Genomic DNA, 15810 nt, shown 5'->3' on the forward strand with positions numbered 1-15810 from the left:
TAGATCAAACTGATAGGATGGTTTGTGCAGATCCCCTCTTCATGGGTGCGTGGGGAGCAATAAACAAAGTCCTTTGGCCACTGATTTTCTACACTGGTTCATTTAGTGTCTATAGGAGTTCCTTTGTTGAGCAGGAAATGACCCCTCTTGTGATAAACTAGTATTTCACACTTGGTGGTACATCTCTCCTGACTGTGGGAGTTTCCATTTTCATAGCAAACACTTTTATAGTTAAAGAGTAAAACATTTAAATATTACCTTATAACATGGTATACAGATATAAGTGAGATTAATGCATGCAGCAACTCATCAAACATTTCATGAAGTCCAAACACGTCTATAAATTTAATACCTGTTTTATCAATGCTAACACACAGTTGAGCCAGATGGTTTCCAAATATGCCTTAATCAGCGTTACGTGAGGCCTACAGATCTTGGCATGAGCTGGCCCGTGGTCTGCCAGTGTCAAACTCTGCTCCTTCCTTGTGCAGTATCTTCAGTGACTGCTTGGTAAAAAGTTTTCTGGGTGGTTATGGGTGCATGCAGACTAGCAAAAAGAGTTGTTATTGGGTACATATGCCGATTTCATTCTAAGTGCAATCAGATCTAGTGTTTCCGATTAACATAGCTTTATGGTAACAGAGAAAAGTAGCCTGCCTTAGATAGGTCCAACCCCACTGAAGATCCAGCTGTTAAATACAGCCTGCTAATAGAGTCAGTGAGGTATCCAGGGTAGCAAGTTCATTACCCTGTCTCACTGGCCGCTGCTTGTTCATGGCATTCGCTTTCAACCTCACGCAGTTTATTGCTGTAGTTGATCCCAGAAGTGACAAGTATGTGGACTACTATGGCCAGGTCCATAGCAGAAAAAGAGTAGGCTCATGCCTGGCTGCAGATATTGAAAGGCGCTTCTAATTACTGGTGTCAGTAAGGAGTCCTTCGGGACCTCCCAAGACTCCATCCACACTGGCGCTCAGAGGACGGACACCTTTGAAGAAGGGGAATGTTATGATTAGGGCCAGTGCTTGAAAACACTTTTCTCTTTCCACTATCACCTCCTATGTGTTCCCTGGATTTAACTAATATGGGTTTTACTGTTACTCAGGCACTGGCAGTGTTGAGTAACGGGGCCGTCCCTGATGTGAAGTTACATCATCAGTACCAGCAATGTGTAGAAGTACATACAAGCTTCTTCTAGGGGATTAAAAATGGATGTTGAATAGGGGTGATTACTGCAGGACCCTAGGAGTGGATGCTCTGGAGGGGAGGAAGTAGCAGTCCTCACAAACATCTATGGTATGTCTCCCCCTAGGCACATCTGTATTTATACACTACTACAATAGTATCTGTACAAAATATGCCTTGTGAGGTGACATATGAAAGTTAACACCATGCTGGTTATTAATATAATTGTAAAATGCATGTGTTAACTATGACAAAGTTCCTGCTCTACCTTGGTGGGTCTTGCGCTTATTGGCGGATTTGCTTACCTTGGAGCTTCACGGCAGCCCTCAGCTTGGCTGTTTTTCTGAACCCACAGTCCAGGTCAACTCCTCCTGTGTCTGACCAGGAGTTGGGAGGATTTGGGGGGGACTCTACTCCAGGTTCCAGCCCAGGGCTGGAATGGGAGTGGAATGCAGCTGTCTAGAGTGCCTCCTGGAACAGCTGTGCAACAGCTACAACTCCCTGAGCTACTTCCCCATGGCCTCCTCCCAACACCTTCTTTATCCTCACCACAGGACCTTCCTCCTGGTGTCTGATAATACTCGTACACTTCAGTCCTCCAACAGTCCACGTTCTTACTCTCAGCTCCTCTTGCTCCCACCTCCTCACGCTCCCAGTTCCTCACATGCACACCACAAACTGAAGGGAGCTCCTTTTTAAAACCCAGGTGCCCTGATTAGCCTTCCTTAATTGATTCTAACAGCTTCTTGATTGGCTGCAGGTGTTCTAATCAGCCTGTCTTAATAGTCTCCAGAAGGTTCCTGATTGTTCTGGAACCTTCCCTGTTACCTTACCCAGGGAAAAGGGATCTACTTAACCTGGGGCTAATATATCTGCCTTCTATTACTCTCCTATAGCCATCTGGCCTGACCCTGTCACATAACATAATATGTGAAGGTTATGAATTCCCTTGGCATGATCAGTGGAGCCACAAGAGGATCAAGGTGCTAAAGGAGAACACAAGGAAGACAAACCCATTGTAAAGAAGCTAAATGAATTCTTTGCATTGGTCTTCACTGCAGAGAATGTGAGGGAGATTCCCACACCTTAGCCATTCTTTTTAGGTGACAAATCTGAAGAAATGTCCCAGATTGAGATGTCAGTAGAGGTGGTTTTGGAACAAACTGATAAATTAAACAGTAATAAGTCCCCAGCACCAGATAGTATTCACCATTGAGAGTTCTGAAAGAACTCAAATATGAAATTGCTAGAACTACTAACTGTGGCATGTAACCTATTGCTTAAATCAGCCTCTGTAGCAGATGACTAGAGGGTAGCTAAATTAGTGTCAATTTTTTAAAAAGGCTCCAGAGGCAATACTGGCAATTACAAGTCAGTAAGTCTAACTTCAATACCAGGTAAATTGGTTGAAACTATAGTAAAAATAGATCAGACTCATAGATGAACATGGCATGTTTAGGAAGAGTCAACATGGCTTTTGTAAAGGAAAACCATGCCTCACCAGTCTAGTAGAATTCTTTGAGGGCGTCAACAAGCACGTGGACAAGGGTGATCCAATGGATACAGTGTACTTGAACTTTCAGAAAGCCTTTAACAAGTCCCACGCCAACGGCTCTTAAGTAAAGTAAGCAGTCACGGAATATGAATAAATGGTCAGTTTATAATGGTATGAATAAATCGTCAGTTTTCACGGAGTGCTGTTCAACATAGTCATAAATGATCTGGAAAGGGGAGTTAACAGTGAGGTGGGAACGTTGGAAGATGATACTAAATTATTCAATACAGTTAAGTTCAAAGCTGATTGCAAAGAGTTACAAAGGGTTCTCAGAAAACTGAATGACTGGGCAACAAAACAGCAGATGAAAATCCAGGTTGATAAATGCAAAGTAATGGAGGTTGGAAAAAATATTCCCAACTATGCATACAAAATAATGGGTTCTAATTTAGCTGTTACCACTCAAGAAAGAGATCTTGGAGTCGTGGATAGGTCCCGGAAAATAGCTGCGCAATGTGAAGCAGCAGATGAAAAAAGCTAACAATGTTAGGAACCATTAGGAAAGGGATAGATAAGATAGAAAACATCATAATGCCACTGTATGAATCCACGGTACACCCACACCCAGAATACTACATGCAGTTCTTGCCCCATCTGAAAAGATATTAGAATTGGAAAAGATACAGAGAAGGAAAAGAAAAATAATTAGGGTTGCAGAACAAATGCCATATGAGGAGAAATTAAAAAGACTGGGATTGTTCATCTTAGAAAAGAGACAATTAAGGGGGGATACGATAAAAGTCTATAAAATCATGAATGGTGTAGAGAAAGGGAATAGGGAAGTGTTATTTACCCCTTCATTTAATCCAAGAACTAGGGCTCACCTGATGAAATTAAATAGGTAGCAGGTTTAAAACTAACCACAGGAAGCACTTTTTCACACAACACGGTCTACCTGTGGACTTTGTTACCAGATATAATGGCCAAAAGTAGAACTGGGTTTAACAAAGAATTAGATACGCTCATGGAGGATAGGTCCATCTACTAGCAACCCCAAGATCTGGGTGTTCTTAAACTTCTGACTGCCAGAAGCTGGAACTTGATGCCAGGGGAGGATTACTGTATAATTGCCCTGTTTTGTTCATTTCCTCTGAAGCATCTGGCACCACGCAGTATCTGAAGACAGGATACTGGGCGAGATGGACTATTGGTCTGATCCAATATAGCCATTCTTATATTACTAAAACATGGCTAAGACAAGACAGCCTAGCCTAGGTAAAGGTGATAAACAGGTCTATCCTAGACAAAGGAATGTGGCTTTACCTCAACTTACATATTAGCAGTAAACAAAGCCATTGAGCTGAACTGGCAGGGGCTCTCATGATCCTGAACTTGAGACACAGAATTAACATGGCTTCTGTACCCCAAAGAGACACATGAGACTGAATCCCCAGAAGGCCTTCCTACTGGTAAAACAAAGACATTCCTTTGGGGATATAAGGAACTGAGAGAGACTCCATCTTTATCTTTGACCTCAGGAGACAAAGAAACCAAGCAATTTGATCTCTGTGATGCATCCTGGCCAGTGAAAAGCAGGGAAGGAAAGTGGGTGAGAAAAACCTCCTTGACTAAAGACTGCATCTTGCTAGGTTAAGTTGTAGTCTTTTAGATGTATGTTTTCACTTTTATTTGGTTGTAACCATCTCTTCCTTTATTGCTTTTGCATGGTATCTCTTAATCCATATTTTTTTAATTAATAAACTTTTACTTTTGCTCAGTATTGTGTTTAAAGGGTCACGTGTATTTACCTCAGTTAAATTAATAACCTGATTTACTGACTTCATCAGAGCAGCAAACTTAATATCTTCTGTGAATGCACCGTGGTAGTCTGTATTGCTGAGAAACATCTGAGCGTCGGGCTGGAGTTCACTGATTGTTACTTGCTAGGCAAGGTTTGGGCTGAGAGAGCCTTGAGGAGTTTGCAGAGGAGGTGAACAGACTGGGTTGCAAGGAGCTGACACACTAGTCTTCAACAGATCTCACACTTTCTGAGGCACAGCAGCAATGCGGTGGTTCACAGCTCTTGGTATCTTCTTGAGCAGGTTACAACATGAGACCAACAATCAGGGCCAGCACAATGTGATTCTTTCTACCCTACCAAGTCATCTAGTCAACCATGCGGTTTATGGTCATGATCAGCACCATCTCAGTGCTGTATCTGGTCTGAAATCCAATTCAAGGGTCTATGCTGTTGACAGATCACCTGTTTGAAATGTGCTTCAGGAGCATTTAGTCACTTATGCAGAATATGGAAGAGTAGACAGGGTGATAAATGACAATTATTCGCATGCAAACACCAGATTTTTTTGAGGGGGGAGGAACTGCACATTTAAAGTTGGATCCATAGACTGCCCACCCCAACATAAGTATTGATCTCTTTGCAAAGGGTATTGGGTGTTTTCAGAGACCTATTGAATAGCTCACCAATTTACAGATACCAAACATTGCCTAAAGATACAGCTGTGAAAGAGCATGCTCAATTGTCTCCTACCTCACCCTGTTCTGATTCTATAGCCTTCAGCGTAGGCAGTTATATACACAAACAGAGCAGTAGTAATTCCAGAGCAGAAGCGGCGCTTGCAGTTCTTCAGGTGACATGTACATTGGACAAAATACAGAAGTAATGAGAATAAATATGGAACAGCAGTGTCGCTGTTCACTGTCACTTCTCTCATGGGGCGATGCTCAAACCTTTACAACTAACTAAAACCTTTACAAATAAGTTGATCCGTAAGTTCTTAAAATGTTATATTCAGCAATTTTTGGCACAAAGGCTATCAAGAATCTACTTTTGCGATATGAAAATAAATGCTATTGAATATTATCCGCAGTTGCACCACTGCACTCTTTATCTGGAGGTTTCAGAGTAGCCGCCGTGTTAGTCTGTATTCGCAAAAAAGAAAAGGAGTACTTATGGCACCTTTAGAGACTAACAAATTTATTTGAGCATAAGCTTTCTTGAGCTACAGCTTATGCTCAAATACATTTGTTAGTCTCTAAGATGCCACAAGTACTCCTTTTCTTTTTTATCTGGAGGTTAGCTCCTGTATATCAAATACATGTTTATAATCCAATATTTTTCAGGAAAATCACTCCAATCTTAGGTGTGTGGCTTGCTGTCTTTAGTTCTTCATACTATCTGCTGCCATCTAATTTTATATTTCTAACATGCTCCTCATTTTGGCCAGTTTATCATCATCCGTCCCCTGCAATCATTCTGCACTGTTAGTGTTTTGGGGGATGGTGCTCTCTTGTGAACCACATTGCTGCTCTTTGCGCGCAAACCATGTATAAGTAAAATACTTCTTACGATTCTAAACCTATGTGATCTACATCCAGCCCTCTGGTCCCTAACAACTCATTTTTTACCTCACAAGTTTATTACCTGTCATGTCTACCTTCCAAAAGGACAGCTCCCATGCTGACAAATTCTTTGTTCCTCAGCCTCCTGATTAACTCATTACATCGTGTTATTCTTATATGAAAGCATGACTAACCCTCCCCCTATTAGTTTTCCCCTTTCAAACAATTAGCAATAGGAGTTTTCTCATATTTGGTATACAGTTTTGTACCCTCCCCTACTCCCTTCCAGTATCAATACCCATCCATGTGTTCTGTACTCAGTTGTTTTAAGGCAAGGGGTCTTTGCATGTAAATGGGACATTAACTTTCTGAGATTCACCATCCTTTCCATTGTACCAAAACTGCATACATTCCTCGGTTCATCCACTTGCTAAACAAAACAAAACTAACTTATGGACATTTAATCAAGTCTTCATCTTGAAGCCTTTTTTCTTACACACGTCACTATTACATTGGTGGTGCTGGTGAAGGAACACTATTTCTTGTCTGTAAGTACTACAAAACCACGTATAGATAACTTTAGCTCACTGAACAAATGTGCCGTCAGAAAGTGGTGAAATGAGGATGGAGTATAATGCTGAACACTTACCAGGCCCTTTACCTTTACAAAGGGCTCTACAAATATTTACATTCCATACATTTTATTTGGGTCAGAAAAAGTTACATATGCAATCATTAATGCCCTGATCATAGGATTTGTGATTGGCTAGAGTTCTGCACCTTCAATGGGGCTCTGCGTGGGCAGGCCCCAGCACCTCTGCAGTCCCTCTGAAGGGCCTGCACAGATTGTGATTGCAGGACAATTGCCTAAGTGGTAGCACAAGTAATCTTGTCCAACTGGTCCAAATCAAATCAGTGTTGAAGGTTAACATTTATATAGCACTTTGAAAATAGATGAGTAATTATTAATAATGTTTCACTAGTCATAAGTAGTTTAACATGTTCAACAAAGGTAAACATTAACTATGAAATATATATCTAATTTGTGCAGGTTTTTAATCCTTTCAGATCCTAACTACATAATAATTCTTTATTTTTGGTACTGGAAAGACAGCTAGAAATGCCCAGTAAATGTGTTAATTCAAATATGCCTCAAGATGTTTGCGTTTATTAAGAATATTAAGGAGAAGCCAATAGACATGTCTGCAAAAATTAGAGGAACTGAATATTTCCAATTGATAATCTACTGAAATGGCCATGTATGCTGACAACTGGAAAATCTCACATAGCATTAACTACTCACCGGTTTTGGATACATTTTGTCTTGTTAATTTATGGATAGACTGCATACTACAGACAAATCTTCATATGAAAAGTAGAGTGCACTTTTCTGGCATCTGAAGGCTGTTTGAGACAATCTACAACTATGGGCAACTGGCTAGAATGAGCTCTGTTAAGCAACCTGTATTTATTTGTGTGGTTTCCTGTAATTCTCTATAGTAGCAGCAGCAACGGTTCCTGTAATATTTGTCAAAGTGTGTGAGTTTAGTGTAGCTGTCTTACTTCTGTCGTATTTCTATACAATGGCCAATACAATCTTTTGTATAACGGGCATCTTACTTATGCAGACAGTTATTGATTGGTTCATCTGAGAAACTGAATTTCGACTACAGCGGAGGCAAATCACACATAGATGGGTATGAAGGTAAACGGCAAAGAAAAGGTCTTGCTTTTCATCCAAAGCAGTGCCACAGAAAAAAACTGATCCTCTACGTATACTCTTTTTTACCCTATATCCAAAAGCGTGAGAGAGGACAATTTCATTAAAAAGTGTCCTGGTGTTTAAGTCAAAGCTTGAATATGAAAATAGTAAATATTGTTTAATCTTTTATAGACAGTACCTGGACTAGTAATTTATAAAAGTGTTTCTGCAAGACTAGATTGACTGAACTCTTGCCATATTTCTTGGCATCTTTAAATACAATTTTTAGGAGCATGTAGATAAGCTTAGTAAAGCAAGGTTATTGAGAATGCAATGCTTATGATACCACACACAGTTTATTTGTAAACATGAGATGTATAGATTTCATCCCATACCTTCAAAGAAAAAAGTGACCATCAGGACTCAGGAACAAGAGGAGGCATCCCTTTTCCATTCTTCTCACAAAACACGTCAGCACAAGTGCCCAGCTTTGCATTAGCTTTTGGTCAGCAACAATGCACAGGCATATGAAAGATGAAGCATATAATATGACAGTTGCTAGTTTGCTTGTACAGTGGACAGTACAGACTTTTTAACAGCTGTATACAATAAAAACTGTTGAAATGCACTTTGACATCTTCACAGATAAAATATTGTATGTTTATGTGAAATGAAATAGGAAACTTGGGCATATAAAAATCTAAAAAGTTCAAATTGAAATGTTTTATTTATCCAACTTGTAGTACTAAATTTGAAAGTCAGTTGACTTCATAACATTCAAGAATTTTTTTTTAGCTAAATCTAACTTTACTTTAAAAATAGCTGAAAAGGAACTCCAATAGTAGACTGTTTTTAAAGGGCAAATTAAATCTGAGGTTATTCAAACCACAATTTAAAAATTAATCTGTAAAATTCAACTTCATTATTATTCAAATGACTAGATGTAAACTCTTTTGATGCCCCCAAAATGCTGAGGGCAAAATTATTTGTTAGAGGGAGGGAAACAAATAGCCAAATCCCCAAAATTCTCACCCTATGTGAAGAGTCTCAAGCGAGAATCCAGGAGAAAAAGGTTACAGTACAGTAGCCTGTACCCAACCCAAATTCCCATCATTACCATAATTTTGAGATTATCCTTTTTAAGAAAAATGTGGGGGGAAGCATGGTATCCAAAGAATAAGCTTATTCTGAAATGCTTAACTATCTTAACCTATGCAATTTTAATATATTTAGTTATTTGGAATACAAAACTATGCAGCTCATTCATTAGCATCACAATTGTTCATTTTAAATCCCTTCTTGATTAAGGTAGGCTGCCAATGACATTTACATTCAATTTCAGTCAGTGTAAATACATAATTCCTGTGGAAATAGTTTTAATGAAAATTATTGGGAGATTACTCAAAAGTAAATTTTAAATGCGTCCAATGTAGTTTAATATTATATTTAAAACAATTTTATTTAGAAATTGACTAACCTGTTTGAATTGAGTCACTACCAACTCGATATCAATGACAGGATCTAGTTGTCTGTTAAACGGACTCACAGAAATGAAAGAATTGATGATTTCCAGAGTTATTTTCAGCATTGCCTCTGGATCATTACAAAAAAATTGTAATTCAAAGTTAGTGGCTCCAGTTACTGAAATGCAGCACATTTTAGAACTTCAGTTGAATACTAACTAAAGCATATGACTCAGCTTATTCAAAGCACAATCTTCTGAAAATTGAGAGTCAATAGCTTTTTTGAAACAAGATTATCTACTATAATAAACTATAAAAATTCAAATCAATTGCACTGATCTAAAGATACAACATTGAATATAATGTACGGCAAAATAGCAGCAGGACTACAAGTTCCTGTGCTGGATACTTGCTTTGTAAAGTTAACCACATATACAAATGTTGACGGTTCAGGACCTAAGATTTGTCCAGTATTTAAATCTTTAAAAGTAAGTGTTTATAAAATACAACACCAGTGGAAATGCTTTCACAACTTTTTAAAATTACAATGTGTTTAAACTTTTTCCTGCAATATTCAAAACCTGAAAGTATTATGTGCTATAATATGCTAAACTGAGGCTTTAATTTAACCAATTTTGCAAATGTTAAATACCTTGTCTGCAAGACTATTAGAACATGTTTGCTATCAAATGTTAGCACACCTTTAAATCCTAACATAGACAAGCCCATTGATGAGAGATCCTGAGCCTGCTCTTTAACTCTACCATAACTTTTAACACCATTTTCACACACAGAGAATTCTTTCCTGGGTGTCTGGCTGGTGAGTCTTGCCCACATGCTCAGGATTTAGCTGATCGCTATATTTGGGGTCGGGAAGGAATCTTCCTCCAGGGCAGATTGTCAGGGGCCATAGGGTTTTTTCGCCTTCCTCTGCAGTGTGGGGCACGGGTCACTTGCTGATGGATTCTGTGCATCTTGAAGTCTTTAAACCATGAGTTGAGGACTTCAATAGCTCAGACATAGGTTAGGGGTTTGTTACAGCAGTTGGTGGGCGAGATTCTGTGGCCTGCGTTGTGCAGGAGGTCAGACTAGATGACCCATAATGGTCCCTTCTGACCTTAAAATCTATGATTCTATGATAATACACCTACTGTGTCAGTCAGCAATCTGTCAGTCACACAATACTAAAATACATAGGGCAGACAGCTTTGGCATCCAAGGCCAAAATATTGTACATGAATAACCGTACATACGGTTCAGTGGGACTACATGTGTGTTCAGTGAGACTCAAGTGCATGAAGTTACTCATATTTGTAAATATTTGCAGCATCAGGACCCATCGCTGTAATAAAACTCAGATAGGAAATTGAATGCTAAGATTGCTTGTTTTTAACTCAGTTTTGGAAAAAGCCCAGTGGTTTGAGACAAGGCTGGAATAGTTGTCTAACTGAATATTCCCTTCACTGCTATTTCTAGACACGTGCGTAATGTCCATTTCATTTTTTTTCCCCAACAGATAAGTGATTATCCAAATAAACTGGAATAATTCTTCTTCTGTTTCAATGCATCAGTGAAGAGAGCTTTATAACAAGCCTTAACAAAACCACAACTCTAGAAATGTTTTTGAAACACTTCAAAGATCTAAATATTTCCAACTGATACCAGGTTCATATTGCTACTCATAACTTACCTTGTGTACGGTCCACAGAGGACTGACTACATGTAATTACAGAAAAAGACTTAAATGAAAACAGTTGAAGAATAGTAATCTTTTTACTCCAGAATAATGTTATAGTGAATATAAAATCACCTCCAAAGTTGTTTGTACATTAGCTGCCACAGGATATACACAAACCAGTGTGTTATAGCATAGGGTATGTTTACACTGAACATCAGCCCTGGGTTATAACTCAAGTTAGCAGACCCTGGGTTGTTAACCTAGGGTTTGAGCATCATCTGTAACCTCAGGTTTGGCATTCGTAAACCACTGGTCCCAACCCGCGGCTTCAGCATCTACACCGCACTATGCTGGCCCCTCCCAAGATGTGGCTGCTCTAACCTTTGTTCATGGTGCAGTGTGGAAAAAGTTGACTGTCCACCAAAATTTGACTGCCAGAGAACAAAGAAAGTTGGCCATTGGGATACTTTAGACGGACTCCCAGAGCATGAGTCCAGTGGGGCTGCATCCATACTGCAAAGCTATTGTGGCTTGAATTCTGGGTCCTGGCTTGACTCAGGCTTGGATCCTCCACCCCTCCATTAGGGTCCTGGGAGCCTGGGTTAGTGGGATGTGTGTGTTGACAGAGGAGGGGTTAGGCTTGAGCCAGAGTTCGAACCCTGGGCTTACACCGGAGCGTAGATATACCCACAGGATAGGTCTACAGTGTACTACAAAAATCCTCAGCACTGAGTCTCAGAGCTTAGGGCAGCTGACTCAGGCTGCGGGGCTAAAAATGTTCAGACTCAGGCTGGAGCCTGGGCTTGGAGACCCATCCCTCTCGCAGGGTCTCAGAGCATGGGCTCCAGCCCAAGCACAAACATCTACACTGTAATTTTATAGCCCTGTAGCCTGAATCCCATGAGCCCGAGTCAGCGGACCCAGGCCAGCCATGGCTGTGCCATGGGTCTTTTATTGAAATACAGATATAACCATGGTATCCTAACTCAATTCAGTCACCAAAATATGCTGATTTAAAATGTTTTCAGTAAGGGTAGCGTGTGTGTGTGTTTTAAAGAGAGTGTATGTGTGTGTGTGTGTGTGTTTGTGTGTGTTTTAAAAAGAGTTCTGCTTTTTATTAAGGAGACCTGTAATTGTTCATGGAGTACTTCAAGTTTTATATCTTTTGTTTTGTATTCAAAGCTTCTTCTCCTGCTTTGGCACAACATGATACAAAACTAAAATAACCCAGGAGTTACAAGTCTTTGTACCCCCTTATTTAATCACCAAGAAGCAGGATAAATGAGCCACATCATTTATTCCCTTGGAAAGGGTAAGTAATCAGCTCCTGCACTGACACTTGTGCATTGTATTTTATATTAATTTTAAGTACATCAAGCTTCTGAATTAGTAACTGAATGCAAAGTCTTTACAAAAGTCACCGTTTGGAAGATGCGGTTACATTCCCAATTCCAGATTAATGATTGATTTTAAAAGGTCATCACATACTTTGCAGCACGTAAGATTTTGTTTTGTTTTGTTAATTTCACTAACTGTCTTGCTCCTTACTCTACCTTTGTTCATTTCACCAAGACTGATATTGTGCAGGAAAAATACATTAGACCCACAAAAAATCACATCCAAATTAAAGTTAATGTATTCTTAAGGTACTTTTTAAAACCTAAATCTTGAAGTCCAAGCAGGCCTTTTAAAATTAGAAATATTTACCAGGAGTTAATACTGTTAATAATCTGTTGTGATTTTTTTCAATACATCATCCCTCCGTTTATAGTTTTTGTTTCTTAATAGTTAAATGTTTGATTCTTTTCGGAGCTAGGGAAAAATCATAGGCAACTTTTTTCATCAGTGTTTATAACCATTTAAATTATGACCAACACTTTCCTTTCAGATTGAGAAAGTTGTTTGCTTTAAATAATAAAAAGATGATATATAAGTAGTTTTATATTTTTATGTCTCTCTTATCCCAAAATACATATAAAAATGTAGAATTTAAAGTTGCTATACACCTGATACAGAAACACAGCAATGTCATTATTGGTCAATTTCCAAACATTATATGATAAATGCCAACAAACTGTTTTGTACTACATAGAAAAATAGGTTAAAAACTAAAATAAAAAAAAAATCAAGATTCACTGACATTGTTTTGCTGTCTTTTCTTGCTTTGGTAACCGCAGGTTTTGTTTTTGTTTTTTTTTTTAAAAAAACATAGTTTGCATCATCAGATGTAACATAGTTCACAAGTCGTTGAATGTAAAATAGCTGTCACATTAAAATAAGGGACACACACTACCCAGGTTGTTGTTTTTTTCCTTTAGTCTAGAGAACAGTTACAGTACTTTCCAGAAATGGTGTATTCAGGTTTTGTTTATTGAGGTCTGAGCCTCAGGAAGTCATATGCATCAAATGAAACATACCTCTCTGTTTGAAGTGGTAAAATATCAGCTTGGAAGTAAAGCTGTGACGAGTTAGGATATTTTAATTCTAAACCAACAAACCCATCACAAAAAGAAAAGTATTTTAATATGAACCTTTCTATCATTTCAAATGTTACCCAACCCCATTTGTAAAAAATAATTTTCTATTTTGTATTAGTTTGTTTAATGTGAAAAAAAAGATTGACCATAATTTTTGGCCTACTGAGGAAAGGTATATAATCTCTTAAATTATTTGTCAGCAGCTAAAAGACTCTTCAATGTAAGTGTCTTAACCACTGTACAGCTTGATATTTTTAATACTTCAACAGTTATTTTCATTTTTCATTGTTGAAGAAATGATTTCACAATTTCAAATCAAAGTCAACACTGCAGTGAGGAGAGCTTTTCTACTTTATTACAAAGAGAAGAAGCCTTTATGTGGTCAGAAAATACAAGATTGATTTTTTTTTTTCTCTTCCTATGAAACGCTGCTGTTCAAACAGCCAGAGTGAATTGTCTCAGTTCACTTCTTTAAGTCCCATCACATTCACTTGGGTATGGATGTCCTTGGCTGCTGAAAATCTGGCCCTTTAGTGCACAGGGCGACAAAGCAGTCCCCTGACCAGCAGTTCCAGAATGTCCCGTTTTCATATATTGCATCCATGCACACCTCCTAAAAATGAGGTACAGCAGGGCAAACATTTTCCAAAATAGATGTCATATATATAATATATACACATTCGTACATACATACCTTTATTCATGTGATGTCCAAAAATTTAAAAAAAATGTACACATTTATTACAAAATTGTAACAAAGACTGGACAGTGTTTTGCTCATTCTGGAAAGATGAAGCTCAGTAATACACAACCCTGGAAACTAACCAGAGGTTGTGGCAATATCTTTCTTCTAAACAGTCAGATATTCTTGCATTAAGCTTGGCGAAAACTGCCTTTCAAAAACATACGGGGAAGTAAAATGAAGGAAGCAGACCTTGCTCATCTTTCCAAATGAAATACGAGAAGGATCTTCACATAAAAATGCACAAACATTTTTTTATTACCAATAGTGCTACAATGAACAATGCAAATTGTCTAATTTTGTCTTTTTGCTTTTTTTTTTTTTACATTTTGGAAACTAAGTGGTAAACTTTTGACAGTGTATTCGCTTGTCTTTAGACTCAAGCTTGTCTGCTGGCAAAAAATAAAATAAAACAAACAAAAACAAATTCAGACCCTGCTCAAACTAAAGAAAAACAAATTACAAATTTAGTTGTTGGGCAGCACATAATTAGTAAGGCAGGACCTCAAATGGTGACCCTTTGCGTGAGCCAATTGCCAGATCCTCAAGGAATTAAAACCAGGATGCCTGAGCCACATCAGTTCTGCAGTTATGTTGAGTATTGTGCTGAGACAGCCATACCCCAAGAAAAGGGAAGTCTTTAGAAGGCTTGCTGAGCAGGGTTGTAGTTGAAGGTTGATGGCAGATGAGGCCTTTCTTCTAATTTGTCATATTCCAGATGGAACTCCTACAATTAAACAAAAAGGATTATTTAATTTTTGATATTTTCCTTATATATGTAAATGTCTGTATCCATGACGAGCAACTTCTTCTCTTTAAGTAAAATGATGCTTTTAGAAATAGCTTGATTTAACTCCTATTTTATAAATGAGGCCAAAAAACCCAAACTTTTTTTGTGATCATAGTTCATTATTTTAAAAAAATCAATATAATACAGTGCAGTGTCTGCAATAGCACCTTCTTACCCATTTTTTAAATGCTAAGTTAGCTTCAGAAACCTAGTTGTGAGCCCTTAAACAATTAAACATACAGACAAGACACAAATGTGCAGGTAAATCAAACTGAACTTTTAGTAAACCTATTTGTCAGCAATTCAAAAGATCTTTTCAAAGATTTACTTCAGATGCCTCAACACTGAGTTTTGAGGTATTTTGTGGCATATCACCATGCCAACTGTTAGTGGAAGGCAAATTAGTCAGAAATACCATGAGGCCAGGTTTCTTCTTCATGATATGAAATGCAAGAAGAACAAAACTATGTAAGGAGATTTAAATCGACTTAAGAATCACAGATGTAACAAAGAATTCCACTACCTTTTATACCTAGGTGAAGCGTTAAAGTTCTGGTATATCCATCTTTCCTTTAGGTTTGTTGAGGCATAGACATAAGCCCTTTATTACTACACTACACTTCAATAGTGGCTTTCATCTAAAGACCTCAAAGCACTTTATAAACCATTATACTGAATATTAATATGCTCAGCCAGTGTGTGAGGCTCTTACAGCTACTAATTCATAAATGCACAGTTTCTCTCTCATTTATACAATCCCTTGCACTATGTGGGCATTTGATTTGCTTAGTAATTATAAAAATATTCCAGCCACTCAAGTAGGTGAATATATTTTGAATAGCTAGCAACCATTATGAATCAGATTGCTAGGATACCTACCATTTAAATACCACTCGACAACTCTGCTATGAATAT

At 38.2% G+C, this 15810-nt stretch overlaps 1 protein-coding gene across 4 annotated transcripts in view; it reads right to left on the reverse strand.

The window, feature by feature from the left end:
• Nucleotides 1-13089: 13089 nt before the first annotated feature.
• The window catches only part of CNOT2 (CCR4-NOT transcription complex subunit 2), a 146764-nt gene continuing 144043 nt past the window's right edge, over nt 13090-15810 (reverse strand). For 3 of the 4 annotated variants that reach the window (XM_038397338.2, XM_038397345.2, XM_043493437.1), the window contains one exon: nt 13090-14832. In XM_038397338.2, the coding sequence (XP_038253266.1) occupies nt 14746-14832 (87 nt within the window). In that variant the 3' untranslated portion in view covers nt 13090-14745. The remainder of the gene's footprint in view (nt 14833-15810) is intronic. The other variant, XM_038397362.2, reaches the window with a different exon arrangement.

This window comes from Dermochelys coriacea, chromosome 1 (assembly GCF_009764565.3).
Source record: "Dermochelys coriacea isolate rDerCor1 chromosome 1, rDerCor1.pri.v4, whole genome shotgun sequence".
NCBI classification, from domain to species: domain Eukaryota; kingdom Metazoa; phylum Chordata; order Testudines; family Dermochelyidae; genus Dermochelys; species Dermochelys coriacea.